The sequence below is a fragment of the Mustela nigripes genome, chromosome X (genome assembly GCF_022355385.1).
Source record: "Mustela nigripes isolate SB6536 chromosome X, MUSNIG.SB6536, whole genome shotgun sequence".
In the NCBI taxonomy this organism is placed as follows: domain Eukaryota; kingdom Metazoa; phylum Chordata; class Mammalia; order Carnivora; family Mustelidae; genus Mustela; species Mustela nigripes.
Genome location: NC_081575.1, coordinates 123,386,745 through 123,410,757, shown reverse-complemented (window position 1 = coordinate 123,410,757; position 24,013 = coordinate 123,386,745). Strand labels below are relative to the sequence as shown.

At 56.8% G+C, this 24,013-nt stretch overlaps 1 protein-coding gene across 8 annotated transcripts in view; it reads right to left on the bottom strand.

Moving 5' to 3' along the window:
• P2RY8 (P2Y receptor family member 8) overlaps positions 1 to 24,013 on the bottom strand; it is a 44,308-nt gene that overhangs the window by 1,041 nt on the left and 19,254 nt on the right. For 3 of the 8 annotated variants that reach the window (XM_059384929.1, XM_059384931.1, XM_059384936.1), the window contains exon 2: positions 550 to 5,457. In XM_059384929.1, the coding sequence (XP_059240912.1) occupies positions 4,349 to 5,425 (1,077 nt within the window). In that variant the 5' untranslated portion in view covers positions 5,426 to 5,457 and the 3' untranslated portion in view covers positions 550 to 4,348. Of the gene's footprint in view, positions 1 to 549; positions 5,458 to 5,860; positions 6,344 to 23,138; positions 23,364 to 24,013 lie in introns of those variants that run through there. The other 5 variants (XM_059384933.1, XM_059384937.1, XM_059384930.1 and 2 more) reach the window with 5 other exon arrangements.

Below are 24,013 nucleotides of genomic sequence, written 5' to 3'. Positions count from 1 at the left end.
AACGTTTGCTCCTTGTACGTTCCGCAGTTTGGAGAGGAGCCACTGGGCAGAAGTCGATGTCCCTGTGGGACATTTCCCGAGATGCCTCGTTTTGTTAAAGTACAGGTGTGGTCACATAGGCTTGAAGGACAGAGCGTTATAGAACGGAAGTCCCGGCCCCTTCCCCCAGCTTCAGGCATGACCAGGGGTCAGCCTTCTCCTGTTTTCTCCCCCATGTACGCATGCCCACGTGTGTACATGTGTACGTGTGTGTGTATACGCATGGACGCCCATATGTATTCATGTGTGCCTGTGGATACATCGTGTGCATGGACGGGTGTGTGCATGTGTGCACGGACGGACAGATGCCTACATGTGTGCATATGGGTACGTTGTGTGCACTTTTGCATGCGTGTGTGCACACACGAATAGATGCACACAAACCTGCGTGCATATGGATATATATGGTGCATGCAAACGTGGGTGTACCTCTGTTTGTTCCAGCATTTTAAGCAAAGCATCAGACACCATACCGTCGGACACACGAGTCTGTACACGCGTACGTCTTACAAAAAAGCATTTCTTTTCAAAAGCTCCATCATCTCAGGCAACAAATCCCTGATTCCACCGCACGCCCCGTCCGTGGCGCGCTGCCCCGATGCGTGCCGTGTGCCTCCCAGGAACCCGAATCCACGCTCCGTGGGGAGTCTGGCCGTTGCAGACCCCAGCGCCCGGCTTCAGCGTGAGCTTCAAAGGGAGATGGTACGTGTCTTTGGAAAGCCGGGGTCTCGGAGGCCAGAACGAGACGTGCAGTTCCCCTTCTGCGTGGGGGAAAACTCAGGGTTGGCGTCCAGGGTCCTATGTCTCAGGCTGCCTCTGGCTCGCCGCATGCAATCAACGGCTGAATCCCGGTGCCTCAGCTTTTTAAAAAGTTCACACCTGGATGCACCCATGCACGTGTCTACTTTTATTGGCTGCTTAACAGGAGAACAGGTCGGGTTTCTGGGGAACCCACACGCACATGCACACGCACACACATGCACAGAGCACACCTTATTTGCGTGTGGAACTAGAAGCCAGGCCAGCCCTGGGATTTCAGACGATAGGACAGACACGGAGGCATGAAGCAGGGACCCGTGCACTGGGATTCGCAGCAACAAGAAGGACCCGGTGTGATCGCAACCCCCACCTTCCCGCCAACACCCCACGCTGAGATCTGCCCGCTGGCTGGGCACTGACCCCGCTGACAGTCCCCTCGGTCCCCCGAGGGTTCCAGAGGCCTGACATCCCGCGGAGGAGGAGATCACGTAGACAGACTTCCTCCAGAATCGGGGTGTGCGGCTTCTCACGGGCCGCCGGCGTGTTCTGTGCGGCTGGTTTGAGGTTTTTCACAGCTTTTGTGCACCAGATGCACCGAGGCCCACGCCCAGAGCGTGGCTGGGGGCGTCTTGCTGGCTCAGGATTTCCAACTCGGCACGCGGCTGCTGCCTCGACGTTGCTTTCTAGGGTTTGGGTTTGGGAGAGTCGAGAAGAGCGGCGGGTCGGGGCTCTTGCCTTTCGGAGTTCGGGTCCCTCGGGCCAGCCTTTTTGGAGCCACCTGTGTGCCCTCAGGTAAATCCTTCTCCAGGTGAGTCTCAAGCGGTGTCTCGGAAGGTTCCTGTGGTGACTTTGAGTTCCATGCACGCACCTGGGCATTCAGCACTCATGTGCTCAGGTGCTGTCCCCTGTGGGGACGTTCCTGCTGCAAGGCGGTGGACAGTGACTATGTGTAATCCCAGACTGTCGAGGGGACCCCGAAGGCTGACTCTCCGTTCCCAAGGGCGAGCGTAGCATGCACTCACCTGCTTTCCCCCTGCACGTGCCTCTGCACACCCCAGACAAGCACGGGCACGAGGCAAACCTACAAAATTGGGTTTCATTCTAAGACCACGCCCAGGGAGGGGGACTGGAGCCTCCAGAGGCTGGTGTTGGGGTCCCCAGGGTATACACTAACCTCTGGGGTGCACGGCACATAATGGGCAGCTGGAACCGAGTAGTTACTCCGGGGGCAGGCGTCCCTGTGAAGTGTGGCCCTCAGCGTTGTTTTCAGATTCCACGCGTGGACGTCACTGTGTACGCGGAAGAGGAGAGAAGTCACCTCTCGGCCACGTGGTCTGGAGGACTGAGGAGCCTGTGGGTGGGGAGTGCCCGCTGGGACTCAGGCCTTCTCTCTGCAAGTCGCCTTGGGGAGCCTCTAGCTTTGGGGCCCCGGAGATGGCAGCACCCACCCCGTCCGCCTGGGAGGCCCGTTCCGGAACTAAAAATCTGGAGACGGTGTGCAGAAAGGCATTGGCGGTGTTGGAAATCTCTGGGGCCGTGTGTTGGGGACTCTCGGGGCAGCTCCATGGCCTCACGAGGGCAGACCCTGCAGGGGTCCCGAGAGCCCTGCATGCTAAGAGATTGGGTCCCATGACCCAAGTTGCAATTTCAGAGTGGCCCAGATGCAGCGTGCTGGGGAGGCCATTGCAAACTGGAGACTTAAACCCACCAGGATTCATTCCCTCCCAGCTCTGGAGACCAGTCCGAGATCCAGGCGGGGCAGGGCTGCTGAGATCCAGGCGGGGCAGGGCTGGGCTCCCTCCTGAGGCTCCGAGGCAGGGTTCTTCTTGCTTCTTCCAGCTTCTGGGGCTCCCGGCGTCCCTGGGCTGGTGACCACATCCCTCCCATCTCTGCCTCCGTCCTCACGTGCCTTCTCCTCTGCATCTGTCTCCTCTTCTGTCTCTTACAAGGACACCTGTCGTTGGATTGAGGGTCACCCTGACCCAGCAAGTCACGTTCTGAGGTCCTGGGTGGACACGGGCTTGGGGTCACTGTTCGCTCGAAGACAGCTGTGTCTGTTTTCCTTCCTAAGCAATGACACCAGGACCAGGCTCCCCCTCCCCTCAGGGGTCCATGGGCAGCAGCTATCACTCTCCACCTGTACTTGGAACCTGCCGTGGGGACGCTGTCTGCTATGCAGCCGCTCCTCCCCAGAGGTCCCGGAGTCCGGGCCGTGCATGCCATTTTTGCTGAATAAAGTACCCAACTTTGCTGTTTCCGGCAAATCCTGGGCTCCTGGAAACCCACTGTTTTGGCACCCCAGACCCCCCGGGGATGGGGTTCCTTGTCTTCCCGAAGCAGCACACGAGTCAGGGCTGGTCCAGATGTGCCCTGGGCTCAGGAAGACACAAGGATGCCCCTGCCCATATAAAGAGGCAGCCGACAGGCACAAAGGGGTCCCAGGCGCTGATCCTTCCCCAGGCTTCTGTGGTCCATGGTCTTGCGGGGTGTCCAGATCCCAGAGGGTCCCATGGGTCAGGATAGGTGCGCAAGCCCACCTCACATGCCGAGAGGCCTTGCTTGTGACTCAGGGGCTCTCGGCTGGGAGCAGGAGGCCAAGAACGAGCCAGAGGGCACCTCGGGGCCAGCTGGACCCGGAACCATGTCCAGGAGCCCGGCAGAAGGTGCGGATGGCCATTGTCTTTCACAGTGCTCAGCCTCAGCAGCGTCTCATGGGCCTTGGAGACCCTCCACCCGCGTGGGGGGCCTGACCTACACCTTCGGGACGGATGTCCTTCCCGTCTGGACCTTGTGACTCATGACATTTTTGTAGATTGTGCAGCTGGAGGAACCAGAGTGACCAAACGCTTTGGAAGCCTTGCAACGGTTGCTCCTGTGGGGACCGGGTGACATGGGGTGCAGGGGAGCCTGTGAGGTCTGGGAAAACAGAGGCCAGAGAGGCCCGTCTGCTCTGGCCGGGGTACATCCCAGCACAGACAGTGACCGAGGCTGGTAGGAACAGCAAGTCTAGGCGCTGCTAGGCTGGGGAGCAGCATGTGTCCCCAGCGTCCCCGAGCAGGAGGCACAGAGAACAAGGCAGGCGGGTGTAGGGGGTCGATGGGGTCTCAGCTGGGCTGGCTGGATGTTCGGTCAGGTTGGGTCGTCATCCTCAGGGAGCAGGACCAGTCGGCCTGGCCCGCTGTGTCCGGTCCTGTTACACCACGGGGTGTTCCCTCTTGTTGCTCTGCGGCTGTGTTGGGACACCAGACTCAAGCCCACTTGGAGACCCTCTCTGTGCGCACCGGAGGATGCGTCCTAGGAGCAGCAGGCCCATCTGGGGACCCTCTCCGTGTGCACCGTGGCGGATGCGTTGTAGGAGCAGCAGGCCCATCTGGGGACCTTCTCTGTGCGCACCGGGCGGATGCGTCCTAGGAGCAGCAGGCCCATCTGGGGACCCTCTCCGTGTGCACCGCGGCGGACATGGCAGTAGGAGCAGCAGGTAGGCCGGCGGGGAAGGGCCGACCCTTCCGTCCCCAGCCGTTCCCCCACCCCCACTCTGGCGGTGGGGGGCTCAGAACACGCTCTCCTGCCTCTGGAGGCAGGGCCGGCTGGGGCCGTCCAGCCCCTCGCCGTGGCCGCTGGACATGGAGCGCGCCGACAGCGTCCGGGCAGAGAAGAGGGCATCCCTGCGCGCGTCCTGGCCGCAGGCCTGCAGCCGCCCGTAGCCCAGATAGCGCCGCAGCCGCAGCTGGAACTCGCGGGACGCAAAGTAGTACACGAAGGGGTCCAGGCAGTTGTTCACGCAGCTGAGGCAGAGCGTGAGCTTGTACACGTGGTAGTAGCTGCCGCCCAGGAACAGGCGGCTGACCATGTGCACCAGCAGCACGAAGTTGTTGGGCGCAAAGCAGGTGACGAAGGCCAGCAGCACCACGACGGCCAGGCTCACCGCGCGGCGCCGCTGGCCGCGGCCGTGCGGGTCAGAGGCGCGCAGCAGCGTCAGGATGGTGGCCGTGTAGCAGGCCACGGTGACCACGAAGGGGATGAAGAACAGCACGATGAACAGCGTGAAGAGGAAGATGGCCCACATGGCCACGCTGGGCAGCATGGTGGACTTGAGCACGTCGAAGCAGGTGACGATGCCCAGCGCCTCCACAGTGTAGGTGAGGTCGGTGCGCGCCAGCGGGGACAGCGCGGCCAGCAGCAGCAGCCAGACGCAGACGCAGGCGGCCACGGCGTAGCGGCGCCGGCGCCAGCGCGCGGAGGCCAGCGGGTACACCACGCCCAGAAAGCGCTCCACGCTGATGCACGTCATGGTGAGGATGGACGAGTACATGTTGGCGTAGAAGGCCACGGTGACCACGTTGCACAGCAGCTCCCCGAACACCCAGTGGTTCCCGTTGCAGTGGTAGTAGATCTGGAAAGGGAGCACGCAGGCCAGCATCAGGTCCGTGACGCTCAGGTTGATCATGAAGATGACCGACGGGGACTTGGGCCCGATGTGGCAGCACAGGACCCACAGGGAGAAGAGGTTGCCCGGGATGCTGACCAGCGCCACCAGCGAGTACACGACGGGCAGGACCACCGCGATGGTCGGGTCGCGCAGCATCACGATGGTGGCGTTGTCCGGCCGGGTCATGTTCATATCCATCCTGGCGCGGCTGCTCCCGCGCTCGCGCGGGTCTGGAAGGCAAGGGGCGCTCAGGTGAGGAGGGGAGCAGGGCGGGACTCCCTGCGCGCCTCCCTCTCTGGCCTCCCCAGCAGTCCCGCACCCTTGTGCGCACCGGCTGTGGTCCCCCTGGGTCACGGAGCTGAGCGGATGCGCGCTACACCCTGCAAAGGCGCAGGACTCGGACAGTCCCTCCCGTCCTGCTACTGGGACGCGCAGGGAGCGTGCTGCAAGCTACGGCGCAGCGGCTTTATCGTTGGGGCCAGGAGGACGCAAGAGGAGGCGCGCCACACGGTTGGGGGGTTACAGACTTACGGAGGCGCAAGCCGGGGGCTTCCAGCCGCGCAAGTTTCTCCGGGACCCCTGGAAGGTGGAGGAGGCGACCCCAGGCCCTCCTGACTCTCGCTGGTGCTCTACCTCGCCTCACGAGGGCGCTGTGTCGGCAACCACGAACGTCCCAGCATCTCCGCCCAGGTCACCTGTTCCTGGCCTCCTGCTTTCTTCTGTTTCGCGCTTGGACACCCCGGGTCCGCTCACCTGCATCTGAGGCCCTAATCTTGGGGTGTCCATTGCAGAGAGGATGAAACTTTGGAGGCTCTGATGAGGGCTCTGGGCGGGCTCCACGCAGACCAAGCAGGAAATCCCCTGCTCCCTCACCAAAGGCCCCGCAGCCCCCGCTCCCCATCCAACAAAGGGCATGGCCACGGGTGGAGGGAATCGCGTGCCCATCTGCCACACAGCTGTTTCACATCTCCGCTTCAAGGTAACAACACCCACGCGCTTGTTTCAAGATACAGCACGTATGCACCTGTCCCCGCGACCAGACCAGACACAGACGCCTCCGGTGTGGTTTCAAAACCCCAGCGCCTTCTCAGGTCCAGGAAGCCAGATGCCCAAGGGGGCAGACCTGTCCAGCTGGGGCAAACAGAGTGCCTGACTGGTGTCCACCTTACCATCTGGGTCTTACCGCTGCTTTGTTCTCTTGATTTCTCAACTCAGGTCCTGTGCCTTTCCCCCCTGGCTATGGGCTGGGGGTGGGGGTGGGGTCCGTACCTGTCAGAATACACACCAGGAGGGGAGCACATGGCAAACTCTGGGCATTTTGCTTATCCAAGTTTTTCGAAAACAGGGATATGATTTATTTATTGTGGTCCAGGGCCAGGGGACCCCGGTCAGGCCCCGTCTGTGCCCTGTCTGTGATCGGGGGCCTATCAGGCAGGGCTGCTGGGGGCGGAGGTCTGGCTGCGGGAGGTACAGGTTGTCTGCGCCATGGGTCCCCACTGATCCAGCGGGGTATGCCTGCGAGGGTGTCTGTGAAGGGGTTTCCTAGGTGCGGCTCTGGAGCCAAGCAGCTGCCTTGAAGTAAAGACATGATGCTCTGTCCTGCGGTGGGCCTTGTCTAATCAGGGGAAGGCCTGAAAAAGGAAACTCTGAGGTTTTTGTGGGGTCAGGTCTCTCCTGAGTCTCCAGCCTGCCCCCCTGCCTTGCAGATTCTAGGCTCACCAGCCCCGCCTTCCTGGGAGCCCAATTCCTTGGTGTAAATTTGTGTGTGTGTCTCCATCTATACATGCATGTGTGTTTATACAATATATACACATACATGTTCCGTTACTAGATTTATGCACATGTATGTGTACGCAACCATGTCCAATCGTGCATGCAATGCATTGCATGTATTGTATATGTACCTACACACAGACCATGTTTATCCTGTTGCCTATGTACATGGTCCTTCTATAGCACATGAATGCTACTTCATAGAAATGCATGGATGTGTTCACACATACATGCTATCCTGTGTGCATTCTATCTCATGTGCACACGCATGTGTTTTCTATTACATATATGTTTGCACACACAACATCTAGAGTTCTTGTCCTGCTGCACATATGGGTACGCGTGTAGACACATGCACACAGCATCGTGTGCGCTCTGTGGCATACACACGTTTATACATACATGCACACACGCAGGATGTGCATTGTGTACAGGTCTTCCTGCGTATATACACACACTTGAATGGATTCACGCACATGTAACCTCTCATGTGTGTATATATATGCACACACGTGTGTATCCTGTGTACGCGTCCTACATGTACAGATGCGCACACTACACACACGCGTGTTCTGTGACATGACGTCCCCTGTGCATGTCCACATGAATGGAGGTGTTAAGCACGGATGTGTGCACATGCGCACTTACATGCACACGTGCACAGATGGACCTGTATGCATATGTGGTCATATACATGCATGCAATAGGTGTACACGTGCATACATGTGCACGGACATATGTGTATTGTTTATATGTGCACGTACATGTTCTGTGCTGCACACACCCTACTGCGTTCATACACGAACATCTAGATGATGTGCAGCCACAGATGGACATACGTCTCCTGTTTCTCTGCAGAACGCTCGCTCCTACAAGGATGATGGACAGGTCGCCGAGGGACCTCATGGCGGCCGGGAGGTAACTACTAGCTGTTCCTTCCGTTTGTGCCGATTCTCATCTTAAGAGACTGTAGGTCCCTCACATGTGCTCTCACAGGCAGTGGCGTGGTGGGGCACCAGCTCCGGCCTCTGACCTCCATCCCCAGGAATGTGCAGAGGCCCAGCCCCTGGCCTGCTCCTTGTCAGGACACAGGTGCTTCTCCTGGGGGATGGGGTCTCCTCTGATGGTGTATTTGGCCCCAGGCGTGGTGCACAGCCCACAGGGACCTCGGCAATCAGGGTGCCTGCTCCACGCGTCCCGATATCTCCCTCATGTGCATGAGGCTCAGACATGTGCTGCTTTTCCCGACGGCCTCCCCTGTTTGTCCTGGGCCACACATTTTCTCTGACGAAAATCCCTGCGTGGTTTACTCCGGTCAGCCCTGCCCCTTGGAGCGTCTGTAGAGACACGGATGGAGACGGACCCGGGGGGGTTCTCTGCAGATGTTGCTCTCTGCCCTGGAGGAATTTCATGATGTGTGAGTGGAATGTAGGACCCCCTTCCCACGTCTTAGTTATCTGTGTCCACGTGTGCAAGCGGGGCCTGGCCCAGCGGGACCTGGTGCAGAGAGACGCGGCTTGGCCTTGTAGACACCCAGGAACGTGGGCTGGAATCCCCGCGGGGGACCCTGGAAACCCGCTCCCCTGCCCCCTTTGCAGCTGGTTTGAAGCGTGGTGGAAGGACCGAGGGCGAGCGGGTCTCCAGGAATCCGCCTGCAATCTGGAAACCACATTGGACGCAGCCGGTGAGAGCCGTCTCCCGCTGCTGCTGGAACGGAACTCGCGATTCTTCTGCGGACCGCCCAGCCCGGGCTCTTCCGCTCCCACGGACAAGTGTGCAAAGCTGTACACCCGGCTGCTGGCCGCCCGTCCCTCGCACCCCTCCCTGAAAGTCGAGGTGTTTCCTTTGGTTTAAACAGTCTGGGGGGATTGCTTTAGCGGTTTCCTTCTCCCCTGCGTCCGCCTGGACCATATCTAGCTTCTCCACTTTCGAGTGCTGGAAAAAAGCCGTCAAACGTTGAAAGTCGGGGGGAAGAGAGAGAGCACCGTGTGTGCCTTTTCTGGGTTTCGGAGACAGTGCCTGCATGGGGCAGCCTGGCTTGGGTTCAGCAGAAGACGTTTAGTGGGGGCTCGAGGACACATCTTTAGGGTGTCTTCAGGGAGGGTGACATGTGACGTTGAGTTGACGGTGCAGCCGGCACACCATGGCTCCTTGGGGACATGGGGCCGTCTGCAGGCCAGGAGGAGAGGGTCTCCCAGAACCCGTCCATCTACGAGAAATGAGTGTCGGTGAAGCCGTCCTGCCCGTCGGCGTGATTCTGTGATAGTGGCTTGAGCTGACCCATCCAGTATACTGATGGCCTCAGACCATAGCTGCTGGCCGTGCTCCAGCTACACTGACGGCCTTAGTCCATTGCTGCTGGCCCCTCCAGCCATTATAGTGATGGCCCCAGGCTGTTGCTGCTGGCCTCTCCAGATGTTATGCTGATGGCCTCAGGCCATTGCTGCCATTATACTGACGGCCCCAGGCCATTGTTGCTGGCCCCTCCAGCCATTATAGTGAAGGCCCCCAGCTGTTGCTGCTGGCCCCTCCAGATGTTATGCTGATGGCCCCAGGCCATTGCTGCTGACCCCTCCAGCCTGATGGCCTCAGACCATTGCTGCTGCCTCCACCATCCATTATACTGTTGACTTCAGACCATTTCTGCTGGCCCCTCCAGTCACTATACTGATGGCCTCAGACCATTGCTGCTGGCCCCACCACCCGTTATACTGATGGCCTCAGACCATTGCTGCTGCCTCCACCATCCATTATGCTGGTGACTTCAGACCATTTCTGCTGGCCCCTCCAGTCACTATACTGATGGCCTCAGGTCATTACTGCTGGTCCCACCACCCATTATACTGATGGCCTCTGGCTGTTGCTTCTGGCCCCACTCACCCTGTGATTGCACGGGAGCTCTTGTGATCCCATGGGTCACACCAGCTCCTCTGCATGGCCGGCTCCCACGGCACACTGCCCCTCGCCCATTCTGTGGTCCCTGCTACCATGCCCAGAGGTGGTGAGGTGGGCAACAGGGTCTCATCTTACAGATGGGAGCTCAGAGGTTGCAAGAGGGACTCGTTAGAGCAGGGGTTTGGATGGGCCCAGTGCGTGAGCCTCTCCACCAGGATACTGACCGATGGCCTCAGGCCTGGACGGCCAGCAAACTGTTCCGGTTCTGACCGGTTCTGTCCTCAGGAGCCCGGGCCTGCTGCTGCTGTGCAGACCGTCTCAAGTAAAAATCAGTGGGTCTTTCCCTGGAAGCTGGACAGTGCCCCGCAGGAGGAGGGCTTGGGACTCGAGCTGCTGGGGCCGAGGCCGCTTTCCCTGACCTCGCTGGCTTGTGATCCGGACGTGGATTCCTGCTTGCTGTTCTGCAGGGGGCTGAGGCTGTGGACTCCCCTTTTGCACGATGTGGGGGCTCCTGAGAGCAGGGTGTGGGGCTAAGGGTGGCTTCTCCATAGCTCAGGCCTCCCATTTATGGACGGGAGCCCCAAAGATGCTCTCGGGCCCCTGGCTGGCCTTACAGCAAGGACACCAGCTAGTCTGGGTGTCGGCCGTTTCGTCCTAGGGGACGCCGTTCTAGGGGTGTCCACCGGCAGGACGTGCAGGGTCCGTGTTCCAGAGAGGCCGACACGCCATCTTCAAAGCCTTTGCATATCTCAACCTGTGGCCCCAAGCGGGTGTTTCTTCCTGCCTTGAGGTATTGCCATCTGCCACCGGCATCCGGAAGGTTCCTCCAACCGGTTTTAAAAATGGCCCCGGGTTCCACGTTGAGCTTGGTGCTTTCTGCTCTTCTCACGTACGCTCAGGTGTGCATTGCACAGTCACCCTGGGGCTGCCTGGGTCCACGCGGGGTGTCAGGAGCCAGAGGGATCCGTGCTCCTTGGGATCTCCTGGGATGCCACGGAGGGACACACGTGGGGAAGAGCAGACACCCAGAACATGCCGGGTGCAGAGCGTGAGCAAGGATGCTGCTTTGTGCTTGGGGGACGTGGGCATCTTGGGGACATGTCCACTGCCCGTGAGGGGACGTCCTGGTGCCCACGAGGATACGCAGGAAAGCACATGTCCCATGCACGTGCCGTGGTCTTCCCAGCATGGGGCGGCATGGGGCGGCATGGGGGGAAACTGTTTCCTGTTCCGCTAACAGACCAAGGGACGTGGGCGTCCATTGTCCCCCGTCCAGATGGCCGCTTGTTACCGCGCGCATTTGCATGGTGTGCATCAGGGTGGAAAGCAGGCGCGTGTGACGGGGGACGGCGGGAGCAGATGCTCCACAGTGCAGGCCCCTGGGCCCGTCGGCCCCCGCGTCCCCCGTGAGTCACCCCAGGAGGGCACTCAGCCCCGTCTGCACTCCACGAGCCCCGGCGGCGGCCCCCCTGGAGGCGTCTGCTGAGCGCCACGGGTGATTAATAAAGAAATCAGCTCTGGCAGCCCGGGCTGTTCTGAAACGCGCGCTTGTGGTTTGAACGAAGCTGTTATGAGAGGGACGCGGCCCGGGGAGCCCGGCGCCCTCCTCCGCCTCCCAGGAAGCGCGGGCTGGTCCGAGGGCACGGCGGGCCACTGCTGTCCTCGCCGGGACGGCTCCTCACAGCTCTTCTGATGCGTGATTTACATACTGTCAAGGTACAGCCGTTTACAGTGGACAGTTCTGTGGTTTCTGAAGACACTCAGAGATGTGCAGACGTCGGCGTAAAGCCGTCCCACGACGTTCTGAGCGGCCCTAGGGGAAATCCTGCGCACCGCAGGACCGTCACACCTGGCCCCACGCCTCCCCGATCTGAGACCCCGGGGTCACCGTGCACCCAGTTCCTGTCTCTGCGGACGAGCCTGTCGGGAACATTTCAGGGACGTGGGATCGCGCTGTCTGTGGCTTTCGGCGTCTGCTTGACCATCGTGACTTCAAGTTCCATTCATGGGTCGACAGGTGTTAGGCCTTTGGTCCTTTTCATGGCTGAGGCCTGTTCCCCCCTTGGATGGGCCCCCATGGGGTTCCTCTGTCCCTCCGTGGATGGACAGTTGGGTTGTTTCTGCTTTTTGGCGATTGTGAACAATGCTATGGATTGTGCACCCGGCATCGGGCCCCCCACTTGAAGGCTGAGCACGGGGGTCCTTCTGTGTCCCCGGCGTCTTCTCTCAGGGTCACAATTCCTGTTTCCTGCCTGCTGGGGGCTGTTCCAGGTGCTGAGCTTCCTGTGGGGACAGGAGGCCACGAGCCGGGCCCCGGCACTGTGGGCTGGTCTCCCTTCTGGGGGTCTTGGGCTTTTGTGATGCTTTGTTATGGCGGCCCCGGGAGAGTCCGGCAACCCCGCACAAAATGCCATGACTTTGGAGACACGGTGCTGTTGGAGAATGCAGATGGGAAATGTCTTTTGTCACGTAGGAGAACGTTTAGTCATGGGGCACGCATGGGCTGAGCTCCAGGCAGCCCTGCCATGAGCATGGCACGGGCAAGATTCTGCTTCTCTTGGGGTCTTGATCACCAGACTGATCCTGGGTCGAGCTGAGCTTGGCGCAATTGCCACCAGACATGGGAAGCACTGGTGCCTCGCAGCACGGAGAGTGCCCAGGGTGGTGTCTCCACCCGGACCTCCAGTCTCCTCCTCAACTGTCCTCAGAGGCTTGCTGTGGTGTGGTGTGACCCAAGGAAGAGAAGACACGTTGTAAGGTGTGCTGTGCTCTGTCAACGTGGTTAGCTAGTCCATTACTGCATGCGTGTCCTGGAGCAGTCCTGATAAGTGACCACGAGCGGGGGAGTTAAAGTCCCAAGGATGCATCCTTCCCCAGCTCTGGAGACCAGAAGTCCGACATCCAGGCAGCGCAGGACCACTGCAGGTGGGGCAGAGCCGAGCTCCCTCCAGAGGCGCCAGGAGAGGGTCCTTCCTGCCCCTTCCAGCTTTGGGGGCTCCAGGCGTCTCTGGGCTGGTGGCCGCATGCCTCCCAATCCTGCATCCGTCCACATGTGGCTTCTCCTCTGTGTCTGTGTCTCCTCTTCTGCATCTTATAAGGCCTGCTGTCATTAGATGTAGGGCCACCCTGATCAAGAATGAATGCATCTTGGCTCCTTCATGAATCCTATCTGCAAAGACCGTATTTCCAGGCAAACCCCATTCCTAGGTTCTGGGGGATATATGTTTTGGGGACCCCCATTCAGCCCACTGCAGGAGGTGTCCAGGAGGAGAACATTCGTAAGAGCTGTTTGTAGCATTTCCTGGGTCCCCCGTCTTCCATGAACAAACAGAACCCATTAAGCATCCACCGGGACTGCCTTGTCTTGGGATGTCATCAGCAGGAGCGCCACCCCCCTGAGACCCTCCCTGTAGCCAGCAGCTGCCGACCCTCACTCATCCCAGGGCAAAGCTCCCGAGTACAGGGAGACCCCTGCTAGTGCCGAGGGACCTCCTTGGAGAGAGGACTCCCCAGGATGCCCAACCTGCAGACATAGAGGAAGCAAGACTATGGTTTGTAATCTGACCGTGACACCCAGAAGTTCTGGCCATTGACTCATAAGCTCCAGGGAGCTGTGTACCCCATCACCAGCCTGGTCTGAGGGACCGCCTTCTTGCCCACAGCGGCAGGACGTGAGCAACGTTTGTGAAGCGACCCAGACAGGAAGCTGCATTGGGTTTTCTGGTCAACTGTGGGCAGCTCACCAAAGACACAAGAAAGTGTGTGGTTGCCACGGGCTAAGTTGTGCCTCCCCCAAATTTGTATGTTGTCCCAATTCCCCATACCTCAGAATGTGACCTCAGTTAGAAATAGAGACTGTGTAAGTTGTTAAATTCTGAAGAGTTATTTCTGGAACAGGATGGGACCTGACTCCAGTGCACCTGGCGTCCTTACAGAAAGGAGACATTTGGACACAGGCAGGCACACGGGGAGGAGGCCACATGGAGATGGAGGCAGAGACAGAGACAGAGGTGATGTTCCTACAAGTCAAGGAACACCCAGGACTGCCAGCAACCACTTGAAGACAGAAGAGGTATGGAACAGACTCTCCCCGAGATGCTCTGGAGGGAACCAGTCCTGCTGGCACCTTGGTCTCAGACTCTGGTCCCCAGAGATAAGGGAGAATACATATATCTTGTCTCAGCCTCCAGTTTGGGGTAATTTGATACAGAAAATTTCTGGGAAGCTAATATGCAAAAAAGGAGGGAAGGGGTTTCGTTGACAGACTCCATCAAGCTAAAGAAATGATAGGAACCGTGATCCGTGTACATTAAAGAAAGGGAAGAGCCTCCGAGAAAAGATAAGGCATGGAAAGGGTAGGAGTCAAGGGAAACAGAGAGACGTGAGGAGCCACCAGCAGGTTCAGGATCTGCATGGAACAGGACAGAAACATTTTGATCATTGATTTAGAAAAAGGACAAGTCGTCTAGATGGTACGGGGGCGGGGGAGGGACAATATACATCACCTGGGGGTAAGGGTTCTCCCCTGGGATACTTTGCTAGACCCACCAGGGGACATTTGATGACATCTGGAGACAGTTTTGGTGGTCACCACTGGGTGTGGATGGGAATGATACTGCTGTCTGGTGTATGGAGACCAGGGGTGCTGCTCAACATCCTGCAGTGCATAGGACATGCCACCCCAGGGTCATCTATCTATCTATCTGTCTATCCATCCATCTGAAAGTCCCAGTCTCCCTTCTTCTCTCCATCCACCCACCCATCCATCCATATTATCTATCTATCTATCTCTCTATCTATCTATGAATCCATCCATCCATCCATATCATCTACCTATCATCTATGCATGTGTGTATTGATCTATCCATCCATCCACCCATTTATCTGTCCACCTGCCTATCTGTATCAGTTTATCTATCTGTTCATCCATTATGTATCATCTATCATCCATCCATCCATCCATCCATCCATCCATCCATATCATCTATCTTTCTATCATCTCTCTATGTATGTATCTATTTATCAATCTATCCATCCAGACACCCATTTATCTGTATCAGTTTATCTATCTGTTCATCTATTATCTACCATCTATCATCCACCCATGCATCCATCCATCATATCTATCTATCTGTCTATATGCATCCATCCATCTACTTATCCACTCATTTGCCCATCTGTCCATCTGTCCATCCATCTATCCATCCATCCATCCATCATATCTATCTATCTATCTACATCCATCCATCCATCTACTTATCCATCCATCTGTCCATCTGTCCATCTGTCCAGCCACCGACTCATCCATCCATCCACCCACCCAACTTGAAATTCCGTTGGTGGTGTTCCATGTTGCATTACCATTTTATGTCTTTATGCCACAAGATCTTTCCCATGAGGCGTTCTGTATTTTTACACCTCCCTTAGGTATACACGACCTTCTATCTTCTCCACACAGTAACCACAGAACATTCTCTCCCCTCTTTTTGGAGGGCTTTCACAGGTCTTTAGTTTCCAGTTGCCATCCTCAGGCTGTTGCCCAAGCTGTCTCATAATTGTCAGGACACTCATGTCATCATGCCTGCTCTTAACCCAGGCCAGCTGTCTGCTGAGTGAAGGTATGAGTGATGGGATCTAAGAAAATGCAACGTAAAATCAGAAAGAAATGGTACCCGAGAGATCCCTGACCTCACTCACCCATCGGAGCTTGACTGCTCCCCCAACTGGGGTTCCAAGCCATTGCCTTAATAGGTCATGACCTGTGTGGGCCTAGGGGAGAGATTCCTCCAATCCCAACACCTCCTGACGAGATGTTGGGATGTTGACCAACTGCTCTGAGAGTTGACCTAGAGGGACAAAAGATGAGAATAATCAACCCGGTAGAGGTTGGAGGGCTGACCAACACGAGCAGGATTCATGACTTCCTATAAAGCTACAGCAATGAAGACAACACGGTATTAGCCGAACGGTGGAGAAACGGACCCAGGGCATGCCACGAGACCCCAGGAACAGCCCCGTAAGAATAGTCAACTGAACTCTGACAAAAAAGGCAAGGGCAGTAACCTGGACCAAAGATAATTTCTTCAACAGATGCTACTAGAACAACTGGACATCCATATACAAAACCCCCAAAAACAAACCAACCAACAAAACCCCCCCCCCCAAAACCCAAAAAACTAAGAATCTAGACACAGACTCAAAAGAACTCAAAGTGGGTCACAGACTTTAGTGTAAAATGTGAAACTATAAAATGCCTCCAAATTAACACAGAACAGAATCTAGATAACCTTAGGCCCAGGGATCACTTCTTAGATCGCCAAAGGCACGATGCATGAACAAAAGAATGGATACGTCGGAATTCATCAAACTTAAAAACTTTTGGTTTGGAAAAGACAATGTCGAGACCACGTGAGTACAAGCCAGAGTGAGAGGAGGTATCTGCCAGAGACAGAAGTAAAAAATATGTATAGTTGTATAAACACACACACACATCTATATATCTAAAATTTACAAAGAATTGTTAAAACTCAACTATACGAGAGAACAACCAGCCCCATATGAATCATGGGCTAAAGGTCAGAACCCATAACTCGCCAAAGAAGACATAGGGATGTCACAAAGCCTACTGAGAGGTCCCACCCGTGGCGTGTCCTCAGAAAAATGCACGTTAGCCCCACAGTGAGATGCCACGAGACAGGTATCGAAATGACTGGGGTCTAAAAACACCGCCAACGGCAAAGTCTGGTAAGGCTGGGGAATGGTTCTCGGTCCACACGGGGCCTTCCTAAGTGGGAGTTTGCATCACTGGGGGCCTCCTGGCCACTTTGCACCTGTCACTGCGTCTTCAAGGGTGACAGGGTACCGCCAATACCTCCACGCTTCAAGGTCCCTGATCTCTGCAGACCCGAGTCTCACGTTACTGCTGCATCGCCTCTGAGCGAACAGTGTGTTCTCAGACTTCAGAGAGGGGCTGAGCCGCAGTCATGGGGACAGCTGGTGGGCGAAGCTAGCGGTGGAAGACGGGGGGCCGTCTGTCTGCTCAGATCACAGTGCAAGAACCCTTCCCGCTAAGCACACATGGGCACGTGATGGTCTTATCACTCTCTGTTCTATTTCCCTCTGCATTGCACAACCCAGGTGCGCTGTAAATTATGGGTGATTTGCATGCCATTGTCAGTCTAAACGCCGGTGGGGCGTGTGCAGATTTTAATCGCCGCCTCCTGCTAGACGGCAGCCGAGTTCGCGGTTCCTTGCCTCCTCTGTCTTTTTCCCAGAGTGGGACACGCGCAAAGGGCTCCCTCGCCAACCAGAGACCAGAATCTCTGAAATGCAACAAGTCCCTTGCTTTCTGTTGGCGTGACATCGTTGGTGGTTCTTGTTCGTTTTTGTTTTTTTTTTTTCCATTTTTCAAGCTGCACCCCCTACGCACATGTTCCTGAGCAGTTCCGTCACAGCCAAAGCAGGCTCCGTCTGTGAGGCAGGAAGTGACCAGAGGCACGCATTAATTAACGTGAACAGCCATTCTGTGAAAGAAAACCCAGCCGGCCTGGGGGTTGGGGACCTGCCGGGAAGTAGCAGTTGGCAGGCGGCGCATAACAGGAATTTCAGGCCCCTCCACCACCACGGAACCAGAACGGCGTGAATACGTTGGAGAGGTTTGCAGAAGGAGTGGAAGCAGAGAGGGGGTGAGCGGGTCCACAGGCAACAAACTAAAGCTCTCCTCCGCTCAAAGACCTTGATTCAGATCTCTTCTGTAGGTCAATAGATTGTGATGCCACTTAATAGTTGAGCCACCACGGGGTTCGTGGTGCCCATCCAGTTTCTACCAACATGTCCTGCAAAGCTGCCAAACCGAAAATGGTCCAAGGCACGTCTGAGGAGAAGCCAAGGCATCGCGATAGTCTCACAACTGCTTGAATGTGACGGGCACTTTCCCTCGTTCTCTTGATTGAAACACCCAGGGACAGGAGCCCTTCAGTGGGACATGCCCTGGGTATGCACATTTCCCTGCTTTCCAGATGGTGTTTAAGCCTCTCTCTTGTGGATGGGAAGAACTCCCCTAACATGCTGATGAAGACAGATAGAGGTGCATCTCCAGGTCATGCCAGGCAGGGCTTGGGGTCCAGAGAAGGGTCTTTTAAAAAAAGGAGCTTGTATGTGTGCAGATCAATATATAGATAATAGAGACACGTAGATGGCTGATGGAGTATAAGGTTAGACAGATAGGTAAATGGATGATAGATACAGTTCGATGGATGGATGCATAGACAGAAGATTGGTGGCTGGTAGACAGATAGATGGTAGATACATATATGGGTAGGTAGATATGTGATGGATGATAGATGATACATCATGGATACGCAGATAAGGAAATACAGGTGAGTAGGTGGATAGATAAATGGATGGATGGATAGACAGACTGATAGATGATAGATTGGTAGATAGAAAACAGATAGATGTAGGATGAATGGATGAGTGATGGATGGATAGATAAATAACAGATAGATAGATACATATATATGGACAGATGAATGGATGGATGGATGGATGGATGGATGGATGGATGATGGATGGATAGACAGATAACAGATATATACAGACAGACGGATGGATGGATGGATGGATGGATACATATGATAGATGGATAGATAGATACATAAGTATGGATAGATAGATAACAGATAGAGATGGACAGATGGATCCATGAACGGATGGATGGGTACATAGGTAGATCTACATAGACAGATGGGCAGATGGATGGATGGACAGATATGAGATAGATAGATGGACAGATGGCTAGAAAGGTGATGGATGGATGATGGGGATAGGTAGATGTGTAGATGAGAGATACAGACAGATAGGTGGAGGGATGGTTTAGAGACATGGATGAGAAGGGGAAGCGCATTTGCCTCAAGGATCTCCCTTTGTCTGCCTTGTGTCAATGCACAATTCATGATCTTGCTCAAGAAAGACCTTGCTTGTTCACTGAAACCCGTCTACTCCAAGGCCCCATCCACGGTTCAAATGGATATGAAGTTAGATGTTCACTTTACTGTTTCATCAAGGAAGCAGTGTCTTGAAATGAATGAAAGGAAAACTGGTGACTTGGGGCAGGAGGAAATCCCCTAAATGGACCCATTTACATTTTTTTTCCGTGCGAAATTGATGGCCTGCCCTACCGTGTGTCCATGGAGGCGTGATGGCCTGGTGATGAGCAGCCTAGCCTTGGTGGTGGGGTGAGGGGTTGGTTAGCAAGACGTGAGTTCAAGTCCCAGCTCCTTTAGTGGGAGATGGATGGCCCCATCCAGGGACTTCCCTCTGTGAGCCCAGTTTCCACCATGGGAGATGGGACAGTATTGCTTTCCTATGACTATGACAACACATGACCACAAATTGGGGCCTTAAAACAATGGAAGCTTTCTCTGTCCCAGCTCTGGAGGCCAAGAGTCCCGAATGAAGCTGTCGGCAAGGCTGGTTCCTTCTGAAGGAGGCTACAATGCACACGTGAGTTCTTCCCCAAGTAGGATGGTCAGCCGTGCATTGAAATGAGGCAATAGAGGGGCAAATATGCCATGTGATGTTCCCACTCACTATCTAGACTGTCCATGCACCTACCCATTTATATCTGTTATCTATCTATCTATCATCTGTCTATCTCTATCCATCAATCCATTACCCATCCATTCATCCATCCATCCACCCACCCAATCTATGTGTCTGTGTATCTCTGTATCCATCTCCAACCACCCATCATTCATCATTCTATCTATCCATCCATCCATCATCTGATTATCCATCATATCCATCCATCCATCCATCCATCCAACCATCCATCCATCCATCCATCCATCCATCCATCCAACCATCCATCCATCCATCATCTGATTATCCATCATATCCATCCATCCATCCATCCATTCATCCATCCATTTATCTGATCATCTCTATGTATCTGTTCATTTCTCTGTCTCTCACTTAGCCATTCTGTCCCGGGTAAACCCCAAGAGAAACGAAGATCCACATCCACACACAAGCATGGACACGCATGTGATAACAGCACTATTCAAAGCAACCAAACGGTAGAGACAACCCAACTTTCTATCGACAGGTGGATGCAGAAGCAGAAGACGGTCCATGCCTGCAACGGAATATTACTCAACCATGAAAAAAGAGTCACGTTCCAACACCTGCCACCACGTTATCGGATCTTGAAACACGACGCTTCCAGAGAGACGCCGACACCAAAGGCCACATTCTGTGTGACTCTATTTATGGGAGACGTCCAGAACGGGAAACCCACTGAGAGAAAGCCGATTGCTGGTCCCTTGGGGCTGCACAGAAAGCACGGGAAGGGACTGCCCTGTGGGGCTGGGGTCTCCTTGTGGGGCAGCGAGAGTCTTCTGGAACCAGGTAGAGGCAGTGGTCACATGAGATGGTGAATGGACCAAAGGCCCCCTGAATTATTTACTTGCTTGTGTGCTATGTGAATTATAGGTCCATAAAAATGAAGGCCTCAGAGACCCCGGCGGGAGAAAGCCTGAAGATGTTTCTGCTGAGCTTCCCCATGTCCTACTGGGCTCTCACGCCCTCATGTCCTCCTGGCTGACTGCTCACCCCAGCTTCTGAGAATTCCCTCCTTTGTCTCCGGCGTCCCCGCCCTTTGGGTCACTGGTGGGGTGTCCGCAGCCGGCCACCCACGTCTGCTGGCCTGTGGTTTCCACGGCCCTTTACACCCGCAGCGGGACCTGGGTAAAGAGGAAGGGGTGACAACGACCACCTTCACTCATGACCTGACACTTTCCCCGGGAAGCCGGCGTTTGTGGGTTCAGAGTTCCCAGAGGCTCCTACTGTTTTCATTTCCTTCTGTCCCGAGGCCGCAGACAGTTTCTCTCTGGCTCGCATCCCCCGGGGGGACGGGAAGGCTTGGGCCGAGCATCCCCGAGCCTTCGGACCATGTCTGTGGTGTTTCTGGGTGAGCCCTGCTCCTGCCCTGGGTCTAGCTGTCCCATCTCAGCGTCTGTTGTCCCCGTGTCTGGGGCCACGCTGTGTGCTGAGGAGCAGAGGGGGTTGGCCCGAGACCGTGGCCTGCACCACGTATGACCAGCCGTGGCTTTCCCTCATGCACGGAGCTGTCCTCACTGGAGACCGTCGGCCGTGATCCCCCAGGTGAGGTGACACCTGCTGTTTGGGGCTGTGAGTCTCAGGCATGGACACACGCCAGAACACAGCGACAGAAGAGAGAGAGGGTGTCGGCAGCGTCCCCTGTCTGGGCAGCCCTCCAGGAGCCCCTCGGTTCACGCAGAAGCAGAATGGCTTGGCCGAGCCCGCCTGCTCCCCGAGTGTCCCCGTCGTGACCCGTCCGGGTGTCTGTCAGTGCAGCCCCTTGCCCCTCGGACTGGCAGAGGCCTGCGGGATCGCGCCCACTTTGCTGGTCTTTGCCCGCTGACCAGCAAGCACCCAGGCCTCTCAGAGCACCTGCGCGCATCTCAGGGCAGGGCACCGAGACCGCTGTCTGGGGTCGGCGAGGGCCGCAGTCCTCCAGGCCAGGCCTGGGCGACGCACAGCTCTGTCCTGCGCTTAGACCCGGACACATAGGCGTCCTCCTGCAACGCAGACGGAGGGAGTGAACGGCACACGGAGGTCCCCGTCCGCGCACAGAGGGACGCACGGGCGCACGGATGAGCGAGAGGAGGGACGGAGGACGGAGGACGCGGCCCGTGAAGGCGGCGTGAACGTGTGGACGCGTGAACGGAAGGACGGAGGGGTCGGTGCACGTGTCCACCCAGAGCCCCTCCTGCACCCTGGGGCTCCTGCCCCGGCTCCTCGGACGCGGCCTGCCGTTCCGCTGACCGTGCAGCCTGCACTGTCTTCTCCCCTGTGCTGTCCCCTGCCGTGTCCAGCCCCTGCCCTGCTGTCCCCCTGCTGCAGCAGAGCCTGGTGTCCAGCCCCCTTTCCTCCCCTGCAGTCACTCTGACCTTTGTGGTCCACAGGACTGTGCGCCCCACACGCGCGAGATGCGGCCCCCGCGAGTCCCGCCCCAGAGTCCCAACACTGAGCTCCTGGGGACTTCCCCAAGGCTTAGCCTCATCTGACCCTGGTATGAGCAACACAACCATCCAGACAGGCTGGTCCCTCTGAGTTCTGCTTTCCAAAGACGGGGTTCAGCCTGCCAGGGAATGTCTTTCCTTGCACACAGGGTGAACAGACTTCTGCCAGAGACCCTAAACCCACAGTTGAGGGGTGGGGGGAGCCAAGGAAGGCGGAGCTAAAACAGGGCACGGGAAAGAGAGAGCGAGAGAGAGCAGGAGCTGACAACATTTACGCTCCTGGATCCAGCCGTGCCTGAAGCTGTCCTGAAATCCGTAAGTACCCAGTTAGACAATGTCCACCTTGAGTCAAGTGTCTATTGTGTGCCACCCCAAGAGCTGTTCCTCACCCATTAGGAGCCGGCGTGCACCCCGTTGGGGGACAGAATGGCAGAGGAGGCAGATTTGAGCCGGGGACACCGCGGCTGCTGCCTCGGCCGACACACAGTCATTCCACGGTAGCCCGACGCAACAGCGCCTGCCTTGTCGGAGGTCACCGAGTCCCTGCACGGAACCCTGGTGACAGGGGCCCGCGTGGCCGTCCGCCCTCCGTCCGTGCCAACGACAACGCGGAGCAACCCAGAACAACGGGCCCCCACCCCTGTGAAACCGTAACCAAAAGAAGAAGAGAAAAAGAAAGCACCGAAGGCAGGTGTGCAGCTCCAACATCTCATCCCAGAGACGCCGGGATGAGACCGCGAGCTCGCGTGTCGGGAGGGCCGGAGCGGTCTCGGCAACCCGGCTAGACCACACCGGCCGGCGGACGGACGCCGGGCGCCGGCCAGGGGAGTTGCATTAAAACCCACGACACACTGAGCCATTGTCTGGTTTGCGTGTCCCGAGACGTGTGAGGACGAGGGGTTTCTGTGGAGCCCTGACACCCGCGGGCCCTCCACCCGAGGCCTGGGACCCTGCGGCGGGCTCTGCGTTCCCCCCGTGCACCCCATACATCGTGGGTAGGACACGGGGGCGGCCAAGGTTCTCGCAGCCCACGCCCCCAAGGCAGCTGACCACCAGCCCCGAGACCCAGCAGCATCTTTAGGTGGACGGCTGATTCCCTCACCCGGGATTTGTCCTGCCTCCCTGGGGGACGGGGGGGGGGGGCCCTCGGCATGACCCAGGCTTGTGTGCCCCCCTCCTCGGGTCCCGTGACTTACAGTGACGGTCCTGGGCGAGCTGTCCTCGCGGAGCTGCTCTGAGCGGCCTGTGGTGGGGACCCTTACGCTGGTGCACGGGCGGCGGTCCCTTCAGAGAAAGGACCCCGTGGCGGTCCGTCCGCGACACCCGCCCCCCAGCAACGTCGACACGGTCCCCGGCCCCCCAGGGGACCCAGCCGCCTGCCCGAAACGGCAAGCCGTCATCTGCAGATTTAATTAAACACACAAAGGTTGTGAAAGGTTCCTCTTTTTCGCCGCGAATCCGGGGCCGGGCGGGGGCAGGGCGCCGTCCCTCCGTGCCGGGGATTTCACAGATTTTTTTTTTTTCAAGTTTACATTAAAAAAAAAAAAAAAAGGTATTTATTAAAAAACAAACAAAAAAAAGCTTTGCTGGAACGTAGTCAGGGCCCGACGTGCGGAGGCTGAGTTGGTGCTGAGGGCGGGGGACACGTTGCCGTGTGGTTTCCTCTGGATACATTTTAGACCGTTTGGTTTGACTTTGTAAACAGCCGTTCACGGTAATGATCGAACGCACAGTCCCGATCGGAACGACGCTCGTTAATGCCAAGGAAGCTGCTGGACTATGGTCCGTTTTCTGAGTTTTTTCCCATTATGAGCTGAATTGTGTGCCCTTCCCTGCCCCCAACCCCAACCTCACACGCTCGAACCCTGACCCCCAGGAACTCAGAATGTCAGTGTATTTGCACGCGGGGTGTTTGAGGAGGTAAAGCCTGGATCTCAGCTTCCCAGACTCAGCCCTGCCTGGATCTCAGACCCCCAGCCTCAGCCCTGCCTGGATCTCAGCCTCCCAGACTCAGCCCTGCCTGGATCTCAGCCTCCCAGACTCAGCCCTGCCTGGATCTCAGACCCCCAGC